The 22500-nt window shown below is 39.6% G+C and overlaps 1 protein-coding gene and 1 long non-coding RNA gene across 3 annotated transcripts in view; both read left to right on the top strand.

Annotated features, from left to right (window-relative positions):
- LOC137979010 (uncharacterized) overlaps positions 1–550 on the top strand; it is a 2775-nt gene extending 2225 nt beyond the window's left edge. The window contains exon 2 of the long non-coding RNA XR_011118249.1: positions 1–550. This exon is cut by the window's left edge and continues 349 nt beyond it. This is a non-coding gene — a long non-coding RNA (uncharacterized lncRNA).
- Positions 551–2641: 2091 nt separating this feature from the next.
- Positions 2642–15889, top strand: LOC137979638 (uncharacterized). Of its 2 annotated transcripts, XM_068826954.1 has the most exons (10): positions 2648–3618; positions 3932–4081; positions 4324–4498; positions 5058–5215; positions 10312–10485; positions 10825–11189; positions 11671–11929; positions 12098–12291; positions 12665–12752; positions 14511–15889. In XM_068826954.1, the coding sequence occupies exons 5-10, from the start codon at positions 10469–10471 to the stop codon at positions 14836–14838; spliced, it is 1251 nt and encodes a 416-aa protein (XP_068683055.1). In that variant the 5' UTR covers positions 2648–3618; positions 3932–4081; positions 4324–4498; positions 5058–5215; positions 10312–10468; the 3' UTR covers positions 14839–15889. The 2 variants fall into 2 exon arrangements, with proteins under 2 accessions (XP_068683054.1, XP_068683055.1); XM_068826953.1 differs by lacking the exons at positions 10825–11189; positions 11671–11929; positions 12098–12291; positions 12665–12752; positions 14511–15889 and having other exon boundaries at positions 2642–3618; positions 10312–10773.
- Positions 15890–22500: the final 6611 nt, after the last annotated feature.

The following is a 22500-nucleotide window of genomic DNA, read 5'->3' as shown; positions in this document are numbered from 1 at the left end:
CCTGTCAAATCATGAGGTGTGTGGAGGTTTCTGTATACTTTATCAAGACCTTTACAAAATGTACATAAGATTTCAAGAAGAGTTCCTCTAAAACCTGTTTTTTTCAGAATGAATGCAAGGCATTCTCTCTCCAAATGCCAAAACACCAACTTCATCAAACTAGACTGTTTTCTCCTCAAGGCGTTAATACAGACTTGGCCAATCCTTTTTTGAGGGCTACCAAAAATTGTTGATCACTACCAAAAACAGCTACAACAAAAACTAATGCACATGAATTGTTGTGAGAAAAAAAAATCAATTACAGTTCTACTTTCAATAATAATTTATTTGAGGTATTTTATCCTTTTATGGAACCTGTTAATTACACCATTCATTAATTCATACTTAATTATGAGTATGTTGAATATAAAATTTATTTGTATAGATTTTTTGGTTTTGTAATGCTTAATTGAGGATCTTTTTAAATCCTGATGACATTTTCTTAAATGCAAAGTAACAGGAACACTCATGAATATATTTATTAATACATTTGATTTGTGGCTTGTTTGGACATAGTAGTGAACATTTCTTTAAAAGAACTCAAGTGTACATACTCATAAGTTTGATGACCTTTTTTGAAAGAAAAGTTCAATTAATTAATCATTTTGGAGCTAACAAACCTGATGCAATTTTTGCAATCCGCAGACACTGTGTCTCTGCAGATCGAAACCCAAGGTCGGAAGTTCCAGGGTATTACTCAGAGAGGGGTGTTCCACAGATATTTTTACAACCAGTGTTTCCCAGATTTTGTTTAGCAAACTTCCTGTGTTTTTCTTTGCTAGGGGCTTTTCCACTTAGTTCATGAACTGCCCCAGCACATTCTTTGACAGTGTCATAGTCATCATTCCCCAACCAAAGAGAAACTGTTAATACTGTGCTTAGTAAATTGTATGGCTCAATTATCTTCACCCTGACACTTATCTCCCCAGTGAAATGATGTGACCATTTCAACCATGGGAAACCATCAGTGTAATCCATAATGATAATGCTGCTGTTTGGTGCTGTAATTGCACTCTGCACTCCTGACTGACTAATAAATAGTGTTAAGTATTTCTCAATGTCAACATAGCCAACAACTACCTCTCCCAATTCATTAAAAGTCAGTCCAATCTTTTCTAGCAATTCTTGACGTGTGTCATTAAGTTTATCAAAAGTTTCGTCCTTACTGAGAATGCAATCAATTGTTCTTCCCCCTTGTTTCTCAAAATGTCTTGTGATAAGAACAAGTTAAGTATTAAAAACAAACTTGAACTTGTTAACAAAAGTGGACTGAGAGCTGTATACTGTGACTATAACTCACCTTATGAGGAACTACTATTAAGGAGAGCTAATTACAAGTTAACCACCTTATATAACAGAAGATTACAAAACATCGCAGTATTTATGTACAAGATTAAAAACAAGTTGCTAACTCAAAACCGTCATAGACTTATTTACTTGCCCTAATCATAAATATAATCTTAGAAATACTGATTTTTCAATAAACAGTTTTAACACAGTGAAGTACGGTAAGAACAGCCTTAGATACTTCGGACCTCATTTGTGGTCCAAACTTAATTCAAGAATAAGATCGGAACCTTCTGTTAGTGTTTTTGAGAACAAAATTAGAAAACTTAACTTTACATACTTGATTATAATTTTTTCTAAATTATATATGTGTACATACATTTATATTTCTTGGCATTGAATTGTGAATTAGATTAGATTTATGGTATTTTTGTTTTCTTTCCTTTTGTCTCCTCGATTAGTAGGGCACATGTGCCTGGCTACAAGATTTGAGACTAATGCCAAATGAACCAACAATACTACAAGAAAACTCTTTGAATGCGGAATGTTCCCTTTTAAAAACCAAAGGCATTAGGGAGTCTTTAACAAATAAACAAACACAAACAAGAAACATTGATGGAAAACAGTATCTTTAATACTGTATAAAAATTACACACATCAAAAGCAAAAGTAAAACACGAAGTGATTTTCATACGATCATGCAACTTGTTGCACGAAGCTTCCATCCAAATCGGAACAGATTTGCCGTCGAAGGATGTTTTCCAACCGTCCAAATCAACATTTCCCATATTAACAACAACATTATGAGTTCAAGTCACGGTATTAGTGAAGAATAAAACAATTCCCGACAGCAAACATTGTGAGCGTAGTGGCCACCATCATTCAACCTCCTCACAGTGATGCGCGTGCTGCCTTTTGGGATACGGCATTAAAAATTTCTCCCCAGTCTCGCGCAATGACGTCACCAGATCACCTGGTTGATGTCCAATATCAAAGATGTATGCTGAAAACTAGTTAGTCTCAAATGTAGTATTGCCTCCTGGATGAGCTCTAAACTTTAATTAGCCCGTGATATGGTTACGTGTACTGGTCACATTGGCATACATGAAGGGGCGGACGGACGTACGGACGTACGTTGTACGTACGGACGTTGATGACGTCATGGCTATAAAACCAAATTTTCTCACATCGATGGGTTACCATATTTTCTTAACTATGGTGCTCCGCGCGGAGCTCCGCTATAAAGTCCGCACAACAAAGCACTTGATAAAGTACTTAACCCCTTTATATCCGCTTTTGTGTGGAGCCACTTACCCGAAAAATTTGAAGTATAGGCTGCAAAGCCGTTGTCTGTCAGCCAAGTCTTGACCTCTTCAATAGTTTGGACCATTTTTTTTTTTTTGAAGAAAGTGAAAAAGGAGTTAAAGCTAAGCAAATGCGATTTCAGCAAAAGAAAGACACAACCACAATGCACAAACTCCAACAGCAAATGGCGCTCAAATTAACCTTCTCGAAACTGAAAACTGGTTTTGCGGTCGGTCTTCGCGCGCTATTTTGCGACAGCCATTGGCTCGTGAGGAGGTGTCGTCGCGTGATGTTCCCATAGTTCCGCTTTTCTCGTGACGTTTCAACAATAACTTCGCGCAATTTTTATATATTTTGTCAATAATGGAATCATATCATTTGGAAGAGTGATAAATGATAATGTACTCGTGTCCCTTTTGCGCTGGATTTCTTGGCCATTCCTTTAAGAAGCTTCTTGGACACATAAAGTTCATTCACAGTCACGAACCGAACTTTTCGATAAGATGCGGTGATTGTGGTCAATCATTTCGGAAATTTTCATCGTTTAAAACACATATAAGGAGAGAACAAGAAAAAAAAACGAGAGCCGAACGTGCTGTGCTTGGAGAGGAGGTTGAGAAAAATGAAGACAACGCAAGTTTAAGTGATGATGAGCGCGATTTTGATGAAGAGGAAGAAACAAAGGACTACATTCACGATGTCACGAAATTTCTAGCTTTGTTTCTTTTGAAAACGAAGGAAGAAAACCAACTAAATCAGCAAACTATAAATGCTATTCTTGATAACACAGAGGATGTGGTTGAGAGCAGTGTCCAATGCCTCAAAGACAAAATAATTGCCTGCTTGACGAACAATGAAATACAGGTTGCGGATGTAGTTGGTTTGAATGACATACTTGTGGAGCCAAGCATCTTTTCACGTGCTAGAGGTCCTCTTGCAAATGAATATTTGCAGATGAAATACTACGTAGAAAACTTCGACTTAGTGGTAAGACCATGGAGTTCAGGTATTTTGCTTTCATTTTTTAGAGAAAACCTCAAAATTCCCACACCCATGACCGACCCCCTCCCTTCCCCCACCCTCAGGGTTAACAATGATAGGTGCATAATGGTATGAAAATTGTCTCAATGTGATATTCAAAAGTGCACTGTTGGTCTTTTGCAGTACTTGTCCAGTAACACCATCAACATTTATAATCATAATCCATTTGTTGACTGGAAAATCAATCAACCTTTTTTCAAAACTGTTTTTATTGGTAACCACTGGTAGAGCAATAAAAATATGTATTTTTTTCTTACAGGAGCCTCAAGAGATAGTCTTAAGCCAGCATGCAGAGTACCGTGTAGTCAAAGGACGCCAAAGATTAAGGATCGTCAAAGAAACGTATCACTACATCCCAATAGTGAAAACACTTCAAGCTTTGCTCAAGCACCCAGAAGTTCTTTCTGAGGTAACTTATTCCTTTGTAATTACAAAGGATATGAGGGGGGGGGGGGGCTGGGATGAGGTGGGGAACAAAAGGATCCTCTTAAACTTCATGTTTTGCATATCTTTTACTGTTGCTTCCTGAATGGCATTACTTGTTTGGAACCATAATTTAGTAATTATTATATGTCAAGTTGGAAATGTCTTAGCAGTGTGGCTCTTGATTTGGACATGGTCACTTTTTTTTCTTTTTTTCTCCATTCTAAGGTGGCAAATTCTCATGCAAGTACCGATGGCACACTGCGAGATTTTTGTGATGGTGAAGATTTCAGGAGACACCAACTGTTTGGGAAAGATCCACGAGCACTTGTTCTTCACTGTTACTATGATGACTTTGAAGTCACTAATCCACTAGGATCAAAGACACGGAAGCATAAAATAGGTACCAAATCACAAGCAAATGTGTATTTCTTAAGCTTATTTTGAATAATATGCCTGACTGTAAGCTGACATATGCAATGGGTTAGAGCTATAATTATACAGTATCATCACACAGCTTATACATGTGGTTGTGTAGCTGTTGAGAATAAAAAAAGTTAAATTATGTACAGAGTTGACTTATTCCTGTTTATGTAGCGGTAGTAACCTCCACTTGATTTTGCATTCATTTGATAAAAGTGATGTGACTGGGGCATCAAGAGTTTTCAAAAAAGGGATTAAGGGTTTTCACTTTAGAAAGATGATACAGGGTACTTGGTGAGGCACTCACATTTGAGATCTAAGTATAAGGGTTGTTACACTTGAAGCACAAGATTGAACTTGAGTCATTCTATTTTCTGCTGGTATAGCATTATATTCTTACTTTGTGACACTGTTCAAAGTGTAAGAGCATTGGAAAATTAATATTAGGATTAGGGTTACTTTTATTTTGTAGGCATGCATACTTATCATTTAATTTCTACTGAACCGGATTTATTTGTTTGTTGAATTTCTTCATAAAGGGGGTTTCTACTTCGTCCTTGGTAATCTAAGCCCACAGTACCGATCCGTGGTCAACATGATACAACTTGTGGCATTGTGTAAAGTTCCACATATAACCACTTATGGAATGAACAGAATCCTTCAGCCCTTTATGCAGGACATACGTCTTTTAGAGTCTGTGAGTCACTCAGTCAACTTTAATATATTATACATAATTATGTGGGAGTCAGAGACAATTGTGTTGTGTTAGCGTGAACTTTGGACTGTGTAGGCCGTGCGCAATAGGGACTGGGGAGAGAAGGAATAAAAACATGTCAGTTGTTGATTAACCTAGTTTCGTGTCTTAAAGTTGGTTAACGCTTCATGGTGTCAGAAGTGGTAGCTTCACATTAGCTTTGAACCTTCGCTACGCTTCCATCGAACTGTGAATTAACCGTTGAGTTTGTTTGGAAAGCAGAAACAAAAAGGACAAACAGGACAAAGACATGTCAACCGCCGAGCACGAGGTTTCTCCCGGTGCGATTTCCTCGCAGCAAAATCCACCGCCCCGAGCTCAAGCACTGGAAGCCGCACCAGAAATCCAACCGGTCGCAAACTTTCAAGTCCCTCCACCGGCGAAATTTTCATTCAAGCCGGAGGACTGGCCGAAATGGATTCAACGATTTGAACGCTTTCGCAAAGCCACTGGCCTCGAAAAGCGAAGCGGCGAAAACCAAGTAAACACGTTAATTTATGCAATGGGCGATCAAGCTGATGACATTTTCCTTTCATTTGAGCTCACAACTGAAGAAGAAAATGATTACAATCAGGTAAAAGGCAAATTTGAGAACCACTTCATTGTGAAAAGAAACGTAATCTTCGAGCGAGCGAAATTCAATTCCCGAATCCAGCGAGAGGGGGAATCTGTTGACAGCTTCATCACAGATTTGTATGGCCTTGCGAGGTACTGCAATATTGGTGCGTTGAAAGACGAATTGATCCGAGACCGCATTGTTGTGGGACTACGAAATCGCGACCTCTCGGAAAGGTTACAACTCGATCCGAAGTTAACTTTAGAAAAAGCTACAAACCTAGCAAGACAACGCGAATCGGTAAAGCACCAACAAGGCATACTTGATGGTGGATTTAAATCGAAATCAGTGGAAGTTGACAGTATCGCTAAAGGAAGAATGAAGAATAAGGAGAAATTTCCTACCAAAAACTCTCCGGCAAAACCCAATTCAAGCCAAAACTCAAGTTCAAACAACACGCTTTCGAAATGTTCAAGATGCTTGGGAAACCCACACCCAAAGAAAGTCTGTCCAGCCCGTCTTTCTAAGTGCAGAAAATGTCAGAAGATAGGACACTGGGCACAAGCGTGCAAGAGTTCAGCAAATCCAAAATCGGGAACTGTTTTTGAAGTTGAGACTGAGGAATCATTTTTCCTCGGTGAAATAGTAGAGTTAGACGAAGTGCAAAGCAATAGAAAGACACCGTGGACTGCCACGATATCGGTGAATGAAAAACCATTGCTATTCAAGCTTGATAGTGGTGCTGACGTAACAGTGATTCCACGCCACAGTTTTCTCGAATTGAGCCAAGCACGGTTACAACCTACCACCAAGGTTCTACTAGGCCCATGCAAATACCGAATGAACTGTAAGGGAGTGTTCAGAGCTCGTCTTACCAATGAACTTAAGTCCATTGAAGAAGATATTTACGTTGTAGAGGATCTGGCCCGACCACTCTTGGGCAGGAATGCAGCAGCCAACCTGAAACTAATAAGCAGGGTGTGTGAGTTAACCAGTGACGACTACAAGGCAAAAGTAATGCACGAATATCCAAGGCTGTTTACTGGTCTGGGAAAAATGGAAGAAGAGTACACCATCAAGCTCAAAGATGGATCAAAGCCCTTCGCCTTGTCAGTGCCAAGGAAAGTACCAATGCCACTTTATGCTGAGACCAAGAAGGATTTTCAAAGGATGCTTGAAACTGGAGTCATCTCACACGTTGAGCAACCAACGGAATGGTGTGCGCCAATGGTAGTGACCCCCAAGCCTAATGGTCAAGTAAGAGTGTGTGTTGACCTCACAATGCTAAATGAGTATGTACAGCGCGAGAATCACCCGTTACCCTCAGTTGACGTCACCCTAGGAAAGCTTGCAGGAGCGAAGTACTTCACGAAACTGGATGCAAATTCTGGATTTTGGCAAATAAAGTTGTCAGAAAGTTCAAGACCACTAACCACCTTCATTACACCTTGGGGTCGATATTGCTTCAACGTTCTTCCCTATGGGATCAGCTCAGGTTCCGAGAAATTCCAAAAGTGCATGTGTAGAATCCTTGAAGGATTGGAAGGAGTTGAATGCAACATTGACGATGTCCTTTGTCATGGCCCTACCCAGGAAATACATGACAGAAGATTGAAAGCAGTTTTAGACCGCCTGTCCGCAGCAGGCGTGACACTCAATATCGACAAGTGCATTTTTAGTGCCCCAAAGATCAAGTTTCTTGGAAACGTGGTCAGTGCTAACGGAATTGAAGCAGATCCAGACAAAATAACAGCTATTGTTAACCTTCCAGCACCAAGCAACATTCATGACGTGCGCATATTCCTCGGTATGGTGAACCATATGGGCAAGTTCGCAGAGCACTTAGCTGACAAGACAAAACCTCTTCGTGACCTGAGGCAGAAAGAGAGCCAGTGGATTTGGGGACCGCCACAAGAGAAAGCCTTCCAAGAAATCAAGTCTAGCTTAACAAAAGCACCAGTCCTAGCATTATATGATCCCAACAGAGAAACAAAGATTTCTGCTGATGCATCATCTTTTGGACTGGGTGGGGTCCTCCTTTAAAAGCAAGATGATGAAAGCTGGAGACCAGTGGTATTCATATCCAGAGCACTCACCCCAGTGGAGTGTAGATATGCGCAAATCGAAAAAGAGGCCCTTGCCTTGACCTGGGCATGTGAGCGATGCAGTGACTACATCGTGGGTAAATCCATCATTGCAGAAACGGACCACAAGCCACTGGTGCCGCTCCTTACAAAGCGTGCACTGAATGACGTCCCTCCTCGGATACAGCGTCTTCGGATGCGCCTCATGCGTTTCCACTTGAAAGAAGTCATCCATGTGCCTGGAAGGAAATGTACGTGGCTGACGCACTCTCTAGAATCCAGCCAACCAGTTCTGAGTGTGAGACCACCATAAAGGAACAAGAGATGAACATATATCTGGACAGTGTACTTGACTCACTCCCTGTGTCAGACATCAAGTTACTACAAATCAAGGAGGCTCAAGATGAAGACACCATTTGTAAGGAGATTAAAGATTATTGCCTTGAGGGCTGGCCGAACAAGTTTAATCTTCATGACGCACTGAAACCGTATTGGTCAGACAGAGGAGAGCTAAGTGTAGTTCAAGGAGTACTGCTGAAATCATCAAGAATTGTCATCCCATCATCCCTGAGGTTAGAAGTCCTCGACAAGCTACACGAAGGACACCAAGGGATAACTAAATGCAGAGAGCGAGCTAAAAGTTCTGTTTGGTGGCCAGGTTTAAGTCGCCAGATACAAGATATGGTGGAGAACTGTAAAATCTGTGCAAGGCACCGAGTAATCAGGCCAGAACCACTCATGCCAACACCCTTCCCTGAGCGTCCGTGGCAAATGACTGCAACTGATCTCTTCGAACTCGATCACATCACTTACTTGATAGTGGTTGATTATTTCTCTCGCTATGTAGAGGTAGCGGCAATGAATAAGACAACCAAATCGTCTGAAGTTATCAGAGCGCTCAAGGCAATCTTTGCACGACACGGCATTCCAGAGGAAGTCAGGAGTGATAACGGTCCACAGTATGCATCAGCAGAATTTACCCAATTCGCAAAAGACTGGGGATTTAAACAAACAACAAGTAGTCCCCGCTTCCCACAGGCAAACGGCGAGGTTGAACGAGCAGTGAAGACTACCAAGTCTCTTCTGAAGAAAGAGAAAGACCCAACCAAGGGACTGTTAGCATACAGATCTACCCCACTTGCTTGTGGACACTCGCCAGCAGAGCTACTCATGGGACGGAAAATCAGGACCACCGTTCCAACTTTTCATACAAATTTGGCCCCAAGTTGGCCTGACATCGACAAATTGCGTCAAAAAGAAGCAGAGAGCAAGGACAAATTGAAGATCAACTTCAACCAGCGTCACAGATCTGTTCCGCTAGAGCCACTACAACCCGGCACCCAGGTGTACATTAATGACGGGAACACCGCAGGAACAGTTACGGGAACAGTTGCCAGTGCAGCAGAAACACCAAGATCCTACACGGTTGAGACAGGTAGAGGCACAGTGAGACGGAATCGATCACACATCACACCAGTTCCTGGAGACAAACCGGAGATGCCGAGTAGCAAGGAACCTGTGACTGTAGACAAGCCACCAACTCCTGTGAAGTCCCTTCCCTCACCCTGTATATCTACAAGGCAAAAGAGACTGACCAAGCCTTCGCTTAGGTTGAAGGAGAGTTTAGGACTTGCATGATTCAGATTCGTTATATGTTCGTTTTAAATCTCAGACAAGATCTAGTCGCCGTTTCTTATTTTTGTTTGCTGTCTGAGATGACAACCTTAAGTTGCTTGTGATTTAAAAAAAAAAGTTGTTTGTGACCTTGAAAAGGGGAGATGTTGTGTTAGCGTGAACTTTGGACTGTGTAGGCCGTGCGCAATAGGGACTGGGGAGAGAAGGAATAAAAACATGTCAGTTGTTGATTAACCTAGTTTCGTGTCTTAAAGTTGGTTAACGCTTCAAATTGCACTTATGTACACAACTTAAAAGGCAGGTGCAAAATATTTGGAATAAAGCATGAAAAAAAATTAGGCTTTAAAACAAGATGCTAACTTAAATATTTGCATTCATTTGGTCTTGACCTTCCAATCACTTCAACTATATTCTACTCTACTGTCAGTTCTTATAAAAATAATTATGTTGAAGTTGGTTTAATATTAGCATACATATTGTGGTTACATTTTCTCCCTTGTTTAAGTTTTTTCTACCTTACTTTTCATGTATGTTATTATATGATAATTAGTTTAAAACAAAGGGAGACAAAAAAGTAAACCAAAGATAAAAATTGAAGCACAAAATACACAATTGCCAGTAAAGATTCTGACCATAACTTTGAACATATGCAGCAACTGGTACTACTGACTTCCCCTTTTCATCTTTAATTTCAAACAGAATCAACATTTTTATTGTTACTTTTGAGTAATATTGTTAACTTTCAATTACATGTACATTAACAGGATTGTGGTGTGACCATCAAATTACGTGGTCAGGATACTCTGATTCATGGAAGCATCGGGCCCTTCTCATCTGACAACCTTGGAGCACATTCTCTTGGTGGATATATTGAAAGTTTTAGTTCATTGAGGGTTTGTAGAGTCTGCATGGGAACAAGTGATGACATTCAAACCAAGGCAAGTATATACTGTTTTTCATTAATTTACAAGCTAATTTTGAAACTAAGAAGCCACATTGGAAAACTGATACATATGGTACTGCTGGAAAGTATGCATCTCTGCATTTGAAATTAGAATTGGTCTCTGAATCTCGGTGGAAAAGTACAATGATCAATTGCTGAAAGAAAGTCCTCTAAATTCTGTAATTTGGAATATAAGGACACACTAATCATTCATACTTGCTAAAAGTGTAAGTGTATAATCTTCACTCAATAAAGTTTAGAAATAACTGGTGGATAATGTATGTTCAAAATTAATATCTTACTTAAATAAAGGTTTTGATTTACAACTCTGCAGAGAGGATCAATTTCAATTGAGAACGAGAGCCAGTCACAACAGACATTGCCGGCTGGTAGAAAATGATCAAACATTGTCTTCCACTTATGGGGTGAAGAGAGCATCCATCCTTAGTCAGTCAAGATATTTCCATGTGGTGGATGGGCTTGACCTAGATGTGATGCATGACCAGTTAGAAGGAGTCTTGCCACTTCAAATAAAACTGCTGCTTCAAAAGTACATTACAGGGGAGAAGTATTTTACACTTGACCTGCTGAATGAAAGAATAGCAGGATTCAGTTATCCCTCTGTAGATGGAAGCAACAAACCAAGTGCTATCAAACAGCAGACATTGGCATCTGAATCTGCATCTTTAAGTCAATCAGGTATTAGCTACCACAAAAAGTAAATTTTGAATGATTGTGTACTGGCTTTTGAAAACATTACCCAAAAGTACTTTGAAAACTTCGTTCAACTTTTAATAATATTGTGGATTAATGCAGAAAGGGATGCATGGCTAAAAAAGGCTGGTAGGTTTCCTTACATACATGTATACTAAGCCAAGTAAATATCAAACCATTCTTTCACTGCATAGACCCTCAAAGGTATCCATACCCCCACCCCCATGGGAAGCCCATCAGAAATTTTACTAGTGAAAGCAGAGGTTGTCAAAGACCAGTTTTTATCAAGGAAATGTGTCAGAAGGCAAACTGAAACTTTGAAAGTTTGGAATGGGGCAAACACACACACACACACACACACACACACACAAAATTGTTGGCAATTGGAAATGAACCCTTTCATTTTCTAGAGTTAGACACATTGTATTTTTGCCCAACATCTTGTTTCTTCTTGTCTTAATTAAAGCTGCACAAATGTGGTGCCTGGCACGAATGTTGCCTTTGCTTATTGGTGACCTAATACCAGTTGTTGACAATCACTGGGAAAACTTCCTCAGACTGCTGAAAATTGAAGAAATTGTATTTGCACCAAGAACAACCATTCAGCTAGCAGCATATCTTGCAGTTCTCATTGAAGAGTATCTTGAGGGATTCAAAGAACTTCATGAGAGACGACACCTTCCAAAGCACCACAACATGGCCCACTACCCAACACAAATTGCTAGGTACTTCTAGAATAAACTTTTCAAGGGTGAGGTTATCCAATGTCCACTAAAGAAAAATTCTTAGGGAGAGAAATATGATCTATACTAAAACAGAACATTGTTACTTATATTTTGAAGTCATTTAATTAGTAAAGGTTGAACTTCATATTTGTTGGTGTTAATTTGTAGGAGAGGGCCACTGGTGAGAAACTGGGCGATGCGATTTGAAGCAAAGCATCACTACTTCAAGAGGCTAGCTGACAAAAGCAACAATTTTAAGAATATTACTTATTCTTTGGCCAAGTGCCAGCAGGCTTTGCAAGCGTACTTGCTACAGTCCTCGGCAGGAAACTTCTTGCTAATGTCTTTGGAAGTCGGACCAGGTACAGAATATTTAATAAATGAGTCTATTATTTGTTACACTGAAAAAAAAAAGTTCTAGAATATCAGCATAGATCAATTACATTGCATTATTGGTTGTGATCAATCATCTGCCTGGAAATGCAAATGTTTTGAGCTAACAATAAAAACAATAATTCAACCAGTGTGCATTCAGTTTACAAAATTGAGAGAAACACCCAGCCTCCCCCCTTTCTGCTATTAACAATGGTTATGCTCAAGTAAAAGTTATATAAAAGACAGGCATCCATATTAAGTATTTTGAATGGTATTACAAAGAAACTTAAGTAATTTACTTACTGAATTAAAATTCCAATGATATTAATTTCCATATTCTCTTTGATTATCTTACTTAAGGAACAAAGACAACTGTTCATGACAGTGGCTATAAGGAAGAATTGCAAGAGATGTATCCAGAAATAAGTGATGATTGTACTTTGACAATGTGAGTATCGTTAATGTCTTTATGAAGGTGCGCTTATTTTGCTCTGCAATAACAAGCTAAGTGCAGACTGTGCAGTGCACTTGCAGAGCACTTTGGAACATTATCAGTTTAGACTACTCAATATAATTTTTATATAGTTACTTAAGTGGGATATACAATTTAAGCACATAAATATTACAATATAAATGTCATCCTTACTGAATAAAGCTAGTTAGACTGTTAACCTCCAAGGGCAGCTTCACCCTTTTTCATTGGTTTTGTGCATTTGGGCTCAACAATAAGCCTAACTATTTTCTTTTATTGAATTATATGTACGTGTATATATATATATATATATATATATATAATGTATATATTTGAACTTTTACTGCAACTCTGAGTTTCACGCTTCTTGCGAAGTAATCATCAGGCAACTGCCAGAAATAACGGTTACACGAAATACGGTGATTGTAACCATTATTTCTGGTTGTTGCCTGATGATTGCTTCACAAGAAGCATGAAACCCAGAGTTGCAGTCAATGTTCAAATAACCTAGCTCTTGGAGTATAATTATTCATAGCTCTAGCTCTGCTATTGAGCACTTTAGAGTAGATGAGGATTTCCTTCCACTTTTTTGGTTATATAAGCATATATATATATATATATATATATATACCGTAGAATGAAGAAATGAAACCCATCCCGTTAATCAACTGATTAATTATAGCGAATGAAAAACATGAAGAATTGCCCTGAGCGGGATTTGAACCCACGTCCCCCTGAATACCGGTAGGGTGTGATGACCACTACACCATCAGGACAACCACGCTGGCAACGCAGCTATCGAGACGGTGAATTGGCCTATCGTGAGTATCCCGGGATTCTTACACGGGTGGGATGGGAAAGCCTAAACCCGTTCATAGCCTTAAACCTAAGGATCGACTAACGATTCACAGGCAAACACCAACTTATATATATATATATATATATATATATAGCTCTTTGGCATTACAAAGCTTTTGCTTTCATGTCCAAATTGAGCACTCTACTGGGATGAGTCATTGCCGCTAGCAATTGCGCATGCTCACTAGCTCGCTAGTTTGAGCACTCTGGCATGGCTTAGATGTACCACATGTGTGGGACATTTGGGGTGGCTTTATAAGCTTAACCTCCATCCCAGACATCAGCACTGCACTGATGAGGCCCAGAAGGCCGAAACAGTACTGTCTGCAGTTAGATATAGCTCTTTGGCATTACAAAGCTTTTGCTTTCATGTCCAAATTGAGCACTCTACTGGGATGAGTCATTGCCGCTAGCAATTGCGCATGCTCACTAGCTCGCTAGTTTGAGCACTCTGGCATGGCTTAGATGTACCACATGTGTGGGACATTTGGGGTGGCTTTATAAGCTTAACCTCCATCCCAGACATCAGCACTGCACTGATGAGGCCCAGAAGGCCGAAACAGTACTGTCTGCAGTTAGTTATATATATATATATATATATATATATACATATATGTATATACAAATATATACGTATATATACATATATATATATAACTAACTGCAGACAGTACTGTTTCGGCCTTCTGGGCCTCATCACTGCAGTGCTGATGTCTGGGATGGAGGTTAGGCTTATAAAGCCACCCCAAATGTCCCACACATGTGGTACATCTAAGCCATGCCAAAGTGCTCAAACTAGCGAGCTAGTGAGCGAGCTAGCGAGCTATATATATATATATAAATCAATTAATAATTTGTTATTATTTTCTCTTCTAGAGCCTCTTGGGCCAAAGTCTTTGGAACAAAGTACTGTAGAGATTATGTCATTGTTGCAGGGTTACATCATGGCATTCCAGTGCTTGGCGAGATAAATCTGGTTCTCATTTTGAATGGGAGTGAATTGTTGTTCCAGTACAATACTTTACGAGTTACTGAATATGTAGAACATCTGAATGCCTATGAGATTGAGCGACAAAATGAAGTGTGTTTTGTAAAGCAGTCACAAATGGAAGATTTTCACCCACTTGGAATCTGCAAGGGATTTGGTTGCTATGCCAACAATACTTATGTTGTCTTGAAATACAGAGTAGACTGTTTACAATAACAAATAAACATCGACAAAAATATTTAGGACAACAGAGACCTTTGCATCTACTTTGCCGTGAAAAAAAACGAAATCCCTGCATTACATCAGTTTCACTAAAAATAACACTCGCCTTTAAAGGTCTTTTTTAATTGGAAACTACAAACTGCAGTTTGCGGTCAGACGTTTGCAGTCTCAGGGAACCTGGGTTTTGAATTTTAACGCGAAGCTACGACGAGGTTGTTTTTCATCAAGGGAAATTGCTCCATTTTTATTGCCTAAAACATATTATTTCAGTTAAAAAATCAAACTAAGTCATCACAGACGGGTGAAAAATATTATTGACAACCTATACCACTTACCACTGAAGTCCTGAAAGACCACAGGATTTTGGTCACGTGACACCATCAGCTTCGCCTTTTGCCGTTGAGCATGAATTAATATCTAATATTACTAAAATGACAGCGTTTCAAACCTATTTAGTGCATATGGGTAGGGAACTGATCAGGAGTTTCCTGTATTCCTGCTCTGATCTATATATTTTTTTGATTAAGTATTTATAATTTGGTAGTTATTTCCTGCATTCAGAGATTCTCGATGAAAACATTGCCGGCTCCTTTTTCAGGAATCACAAACCTGACAAATTATAAATAAGTAAATAGCAACAGAGTTTCTTTGCAAAGCAATGATTATTTTCAGGCCAGGAACATTTAGTTGGTCTTTAGTGTCAAGCATCCACTCACTGCAAACTTTCAAATTAACCACAGGGAGCTAGGGTTCCTCTTCCTTTAACATAACTTCGTGTTGAAGTAATGCCGTTCTACTCAAGAGTAGGAGTAAAGGCAGTCTATATGATTCAGTGACACCTGAGTACTTTTTACTCAGTCATAAGAGTACAGAATAGTCTCTGTGGAATCAACTCAAAATCAGGAGTACATTCTACTCATTGGTTTGAGTTCAACATGTTACTCATTTCTTGAGTAATTATACTCAAAAAACAGAGTAAAATTATTAGTTTACTCAAAGAAAGAGTTGGTTTAACTCATTTCCAAAATGGCGGTTTTTTACTGTGTTGTTTTGTCTGTCATTTCGATTCAATTTGACAAACTTTAGCTTACAGACATCTAGTGATGCTCATAGCTCTTAGCTAAATGATCTACTTATAGCTTAATATCTATTTAAGTTAGATGTGCCGGCAGATCAAGCTATTCGTTGCGTAAAGCAAGATTCTAGCATTTCGACCGTGCATGTGTTTGCAAAGAGAAGTGCTACAAACTGCCATCGTATGTAAACACATTACTCTGTTCGTAGTATCGTGAATTTTCAAAGTTAAACATCTTTGTGATCGTTGCCGAGTTTACAAAACCCAGCTTGAAGCACGATTGCCATTCACTGAATGACGTGTCCCAGTTGCTCGCAAAAACAACTCTTCGGTTCACTTCTCCGAAAAACTTAACTCCTTTGGTGTCTGACAGTTCTATTAGAACAGCCCACAATAACACACTGAGCCATTTTTCAAGTTTCCCGCTTTCAAGCAAGTGAGCGCAATGACGTCACGCTTAGCGCCCAAGCCCGCTATAGTACAGGCAAAATGGCGGACTTCCATCGAGTAATCAATAGGGTCTTTCTGGCCTTATAAAGACGAAAAAATGTAAGAAACCCCTCAAATACTCGTATATTTTCTTTAACTAAGTCAGGCACTACAAATTTGGCGAAGGAAAAAAAATTCCATTTTTCTCTTCAGTTCTCCTTTAAAACACTTATTAGATCTAGCACACGGTTACACTACACATCCTACTTGAATAAATTGCCCTAGCTTTTATAATTTAACAACAATACATTACTCCCGTAGGGCCACGCTCACCTAATACCATTGACAATAATAACGACATTCCAATGATAACTGACGGTACGGTCAATGTGATCGAACACCTTGCTGAGATCTAGGAAGGACACTCTCAGGAACTTACCAGGGTGGTCAATGGGCGAGAGCCAGTTGTGTACCATGTCCAAAAGACAATAGGCGGTAGAGGTTACTTTGAGACTGCCAAATTGCTGGAGGTCGATGAGATGTCTCTCATCTTCTAACAGCCACTCAAAAACGAAATCCTGTAGCACTTTAGAAGGCACCGGCGTCAGGGCGATAGGTCTTAAATTCCCGTCCCCAGTTATGGGCGTGGCCTTGGGAACAGGAGTGATGTTAGCGTCCTTTCATTGTGTCGGGAATATCCCCGATGACAGTGAGCGGTTAAAAATGCTAGTAACCGGCTCAGCCAGCTCAGGTGAAAACTCTTTTAGGAGACGGGCTGGGACTCCATCGGGTGCTTGGTCTAGGTACCTTTAAAGCACCGGAAGCTTTTCACGAACCGCTGTAGTAGATATGGTAGGTGGTTGTTCAAGCTATGGTAAAAAGGCTGGGAAATTCGAGGTGTCAAGAGGTTAAAGATCCGAAGTTACTGATATGAAAACGTTGTTCGGACGAGTGGCGAGGGTCTTACCAGATATAATGTTGCCGTTCTCGTCTGGATAGCACAATTGTTCTCCAAGCCCCACCAGTTCCTCGGGTCAGTACCCTTTACGTTTTGCACCTTGCGGGGATAAAACGCCTTTTTGCGTTTGCAGATGACTTCCCGAACTTTGTTTCTAAGATGTCGCCATTTTTCGGTAGGCCCAGAATGGTAAGCACGTTGTCGTTGGAGTATGAGAGATTTAATCTCAGCAGACATCCGGGGTTTATCGGTAGGGTGAAGCCTGACACTTTTTGTCGGGAAGTAGATGTTGATAGCATTGGAAAGGTCATCAGAAAACGATGAAATTAGATAACCGTGTAATGAAGAGTCGCATGGGTGCGCATGCTCGAACCAGCTATGTGCACTAACCCACCTCCCGAACGCGTTAAGTGCCGACTGAGGAAAACGACGCATCTGCACAGTTTTTTTTTCTTAAGGGCTACACTACACCGCTGAAATCGACGGCACTTTCGATTTTGCGATTTCCTTCAAAAATTGAACGGAGCAAAAATGTTTTTCGCTGATGTTAACTTTTTATATTCGAGGTTCAAAATTTATGTTGTTTTCATGTCACAAATTTTAGTGCTGATGGCAAAATATTTTATTGTCGATCGACACTTCCTGAAAACTTCCTACTGCTATTCGCACAAACTGTATATCACTATTTACTTACTTTTAGGCAGGCTAACAAAATCTGCATCTCGCTTAGTTCGCATTTTTTGAGCGCTAAAATAGTATTTCCGGTCCTTTGTTTCTGACAGCAAGTCGTATATTTGGAGGTCCCCCAACCAAATACTAACTGCGCCGGACAGGGCTTAACTTCAGTGAAATATTTTCTTGGAAAACTATCAGAGGCTTGTGGCGATAAAGAAGTTGCAAGGGATCTTGAAAATGATTAACATGTCAGCCTCGAAGCCAATGTTTCTCCATTTCCTTTTACTTTCTTCAATCTTTCTGGGTTTACTAGTAACCAAATGTCTTCTTAGGGGGCTATTTACCTAAGGCAGGGGTCGCACTGTGGCCTTATTTTTTTTATGTCGCGTCACATGTTGCCCCACAAATATGTCACGACATTTACGCCACGGGAGTGTTGGAGGTCGTTCGTGTGGGACATAAATGATATTTGAAACCGGACTGTCAACTCTTAATATTTCACGCACGAAAAGAGCTTTTTACATCGAGGTTTTCGATATAACGAAACCTCGATTTAAGGATGTTCGCGCTAATTGTTTGTGCGCAACGCAGGTAACGCGACTGTAATATGTCACGCGTTACTTCAAGCATTAGTGAAGGTTTTAAAACCTTTGCAAAAACCGTGGACGATAAGTCTTGCACAGCGTTGGATCAGAGAAGATCGTGATCAGTCAAAATTGATTAAAAATATTTATGAAAGTCAAGTAGACTACTGCACGACTGATATTCGCGAGGTTTTATCAGTCGTGCACTAGTCTACTTGACTTTCATACAAATTTTTCAAGCATCAGTTAAAATACCATGGCGACAAAAACGCTGAGGAAAAAATTTCAGGCCGGCAAAAGAATGGCACATTTATTTCGGAATCATCATGAAACTTCAAAGAGAAGTGAGCGGGAGGATGGAAAAGCTCTGGAAAAGGTAGCTGATCGAGTAGACTAGTGGCTGAAAGTTTGGAAAACTCGAGGACGAACCGTTGCGTAAATTTAATGGGGCTATTTCTTTTTAATGTTTTTATTACCCTACGAACTTAAGTTCAAAGTCAATGCATGTTTTTAAAGTTCTTTTCCTTTACTTTCGTGAAAATTGAGCAGTATTTTCGTCCTCGTCCGCTTGAATAGTGCGGACCTGCGTGGAAACAATCAGCGATTGAATTTCACAAAAAAAACACACTCCAGAGGATGAGCATGACGGCAATGGAGAGGTATTATACAAAACACCAACCAAATGAAGATGACCCCTGCTTAAAACTTCGTTGCTATGCTCGAGAAAGGTTTTTTTTTTTCGGTAAAAACCTTTCATCTCTTCAACGATCGATCCTCTCTTGGGTTCCAGTCCTTGCCCGACAGGTCACGCAGAAGCGTGACAAACGAACTTTTCCAAGAGCTTTGCAAAATCACATCGATTTTACTCGTTCAGATCATCGGTGACCCCTATTTTTTTAATCATGAATCACTTACTTTACTTACTATCTACAAAATATGATGAAATGAAAAAATTCTCACAGGAAGAAGTTATCTTTTTTTAACATTTTCTTTCCTCGTGCCATCGAATTCCGGTAGTGGTTGCAACGGATACAGCTTACGAAAACGCTCGTCCAGGATGAACTCTACTGTTCACCACATCCCTAGCGGCATACAACTATCTAAAAATCTCACTCCTAAAAACCTATGCACGGAAACTTTCACTCCAACAGTTTATTTTTATGATTTTCTATGAATGAGCAGATGAGGCTACATCTCGCTATTATGACCGATTTCTCGAAATTAAGGCATTTTTCCACTGCCATTTTCTGCGAAAAAAAGTCGGTGAACCCCTTTTCTTTTTTTTCATTTTTGGAGTAAGTACTTTATGACCTAACTCTAGGCGAAAAATGAAGAAAATCTCACCGTAGGAAGATTTTGGCGCGAACGTCCTTAACGAACAAATTTGGCCGGTCCCCAGCGACTTCGTTAAATCGAGGTTCCACTGTAGCTAGCTGTGCACATGTGTTATCTTTGAAGAATTGAGAAAATTCGATTTTTGCCGGTATTTCAGATTTGATTGACATTGTGGCCGAAGAAAAACATAAAAATGCTATTTTAAGGCCATTAGAAAAGATATGACCTGCTTCGAGGCAGGACATCGGCTTTTTTGACCTTTAGGTCCTTCGAACATAGTTATATGTCTGGTCGCGACAAAAGGGTCGCACTTCTCTCAGGCACGCGATGACAGATTTTATGTCCAATGGAAACACCAAAAGCATTAGTGCGACCCCTGCCTAAGACGTCTACCTTGGCACTACAATGATATACGGTACCAAAACAATATCGTGTACTATTAGAGCTACATATTACGCATAGGCAACTTGAATCTCCAGGGAAACAAAACGCAGCTCAGTTGACAGTTGTGGAATAAAGCGCTGTCTTACTGCACTGACCACACGTTGGCAATGAGTGGCTACTTTTTAAATTGTTGACCTTTTTAAAAGCAATTAAGAAATACCTGTAGTCGTGCTCTGCCGACAGCTGCTTCCTGTCCAGAGGTATAACAGGCCCTATTTCGTGCTCTAGTTATTACAAGATCAAGCTGATTGACGGATTTTACTGCGACAGCTTAGCTCTCTTTAACAAGATTCTTCGACTAAAGTGACTTCAAAGATTTTTGTCAGGTTGGCACTTCTTCCTTTCTTCCTTTATTATTATATATTTTTTTCAAATTTTACAATATAATGTCACTTTCCTGACTTTATTTTTTATAATAGGACACCGCTGTGATTAGGGAGAACATGGATCAGAAGCTTGGATATTTGACGATCTTTTCAATATTCTTTATTTCACGGTTGTTCATGATGGTTTCTAGCAAACAGTGTGAGGTCAAGTTATCAAAGTCAGGCAGAGCTCTTAAGAATCACATTTTAAAAACAGTTGCTGTCAGAACTCCTCTTGACTGCTACTTTCTATGTCAAAATAAATATGAAGTGCAAAAACTACAATTTCATGATCACCGGCGATATCTGCGAGCTGAATAACAGTACTAAAGAAGCTAGACCCCATGACTTCCTACCAGATGACGCCAGGTTCTATATAGGGATAAGGCGCGATACAGGTAACATTTCAAACTCATCGTTAATTTGTACGAACGAAAGTGTAGACAAATAGTTTGTGGAGGCATTATTTCTTTCGTTCTTTAGTTTTTTTTAAAAGAACAAGGCTTTTCCAAATCCGTTCATTGGAGCTTTATTTTTTTGTATTTTAAATATTTTTAACAATTTGTAAACCATTGCAGAATCGTACATATTTTGTTGCAATAGAAACAGACTATCACAAGATGGTAAAGGAAGAGAAAAAGTGAAAGGAAGGGGATAAAAATTATATCAATTTTCGAACATTTAAAAATAGCACGCTTTCAGGGTGCATAAGCGTGCATTAAAAATCAAAAATTGAGATCATTTGTAATTTCCCTTTCTATTTCTTGACTATGTTAACCACGCGCCTGCCCACAAAACCAATGAATTTATTGCTTTTTATACATGCACTGATATCATTGATGCTTACGGGGACAAATCTCTTCCCCCTGAAGAGCTTCCAGTGAACAAGCAAAAAATTGTTGTCTTTGAAGATCTGCTTTGTGAAAGTAACCAAGATACTATCGTCAATGAATAATTTTATTAACGGGCGACACCTGCAGCGTTGTCTGTTTTGCACATACATAGTGACTCACAAGGTGTCAAAAACCAACCGAGATAAAACAAACTAATTTTTGAGGAGCTGGGTGTTGACCACGAGCTGTTCAGCAAACCGCGTTACTGCTGGAAATTATTCCTTTTTTATTACGATGAACCCAAAGAGTTGATTAAAAAGTATTAAAGAAACATGAAAAAATATAATGACACGGCTTCTAGAACAACAACTGGAGAACCCGGTCCGCCTGGTCGCCGTGGGTACAGGGGTCGCAAAGGGGTAAAATGGCACTATCGTTACTGTCACTCTCGTAAGCGGTGATATTGAAATGGATTTATACAAAATGAAACATCTTGGTACTCCTCAGGCCATTGAAATGATGCACTGCATGGTCAATGTTGGCTTTGTTTATGTTCAATCCCCAAGTTCAGAATTGTACCTTCATTGTACCTTTTACAGCCCGGGTAATCCAATAACTTGCCTTCTTATTTTCACACAAAATTATAGTAAATTGCCTCTTTTATCTGTACACTGCTACTGTACATGTTGTACACTGACACTTGGCGATAACGCCAAAACGGAATGAGCCGAGTAAAAGGAAAAACAGTAAACTTGGATTAGACTGATTGGATGAAGTTGTTAACAAGAACATTTTCGGGCGTATTTCTTACAATAGGAAGATCTTATTAATTTCCTTATTTAAGTTAGTACCGCACTACTACTTGGGAATCAAGGAATTTTGGAATCTTCGTTAAGAGGGCGAGCTTCCCATTTATCTGGTACAAAATGCGCTTAAGTCTCAGCGTTTATTTCGTTCC

The sequence above is a fragment of the Montipora foliosa genome, chromosome 12, assembly GCF_036669935.1.
Source record: "Montipora foliosa isolate CH-2021 chromosome 12, ASM3666993v2, whole genome shotgun sequence".
In the NCBI taxonomy this organism is placed as follows: Eukaryota; Metazoa; Cnidaria; class Anthozoa; order Scleractinia; family Acroporidae; genus Montipora; species Montipora foliosa.
This window is presented reverse-complemented; position numbering and strand designations above follow the sequence as displayed.

What these genes read in the sequence shown, in the direction of transcription:
- LOC137979638 (XM_068826953.1), top strand. Translation starts at nt 3,025, where the DNA reads ATGATAATGTACTCGTGTCCCTTTTGCGCTGGATTTCTTGGCCATTCC. An exon ending in ACCCAGAAGTTCTTTCTGAG is followed by an intron (nt 4,082 to 4,323) that starts GTAACTTATTCC and finishes CTCCATTCTAAG; the next exon opens with GTGGCAAATTCTCATGCAAG. An exon ending in GACACGGAAGCATAAAATAG is followed by an intron (nt 4,499 to 5,057) that starts GTACCAAATCAC and finishes TTCTTCATAAAG; the next exon opens with GGGGTTTCTACTTCGTCCTT.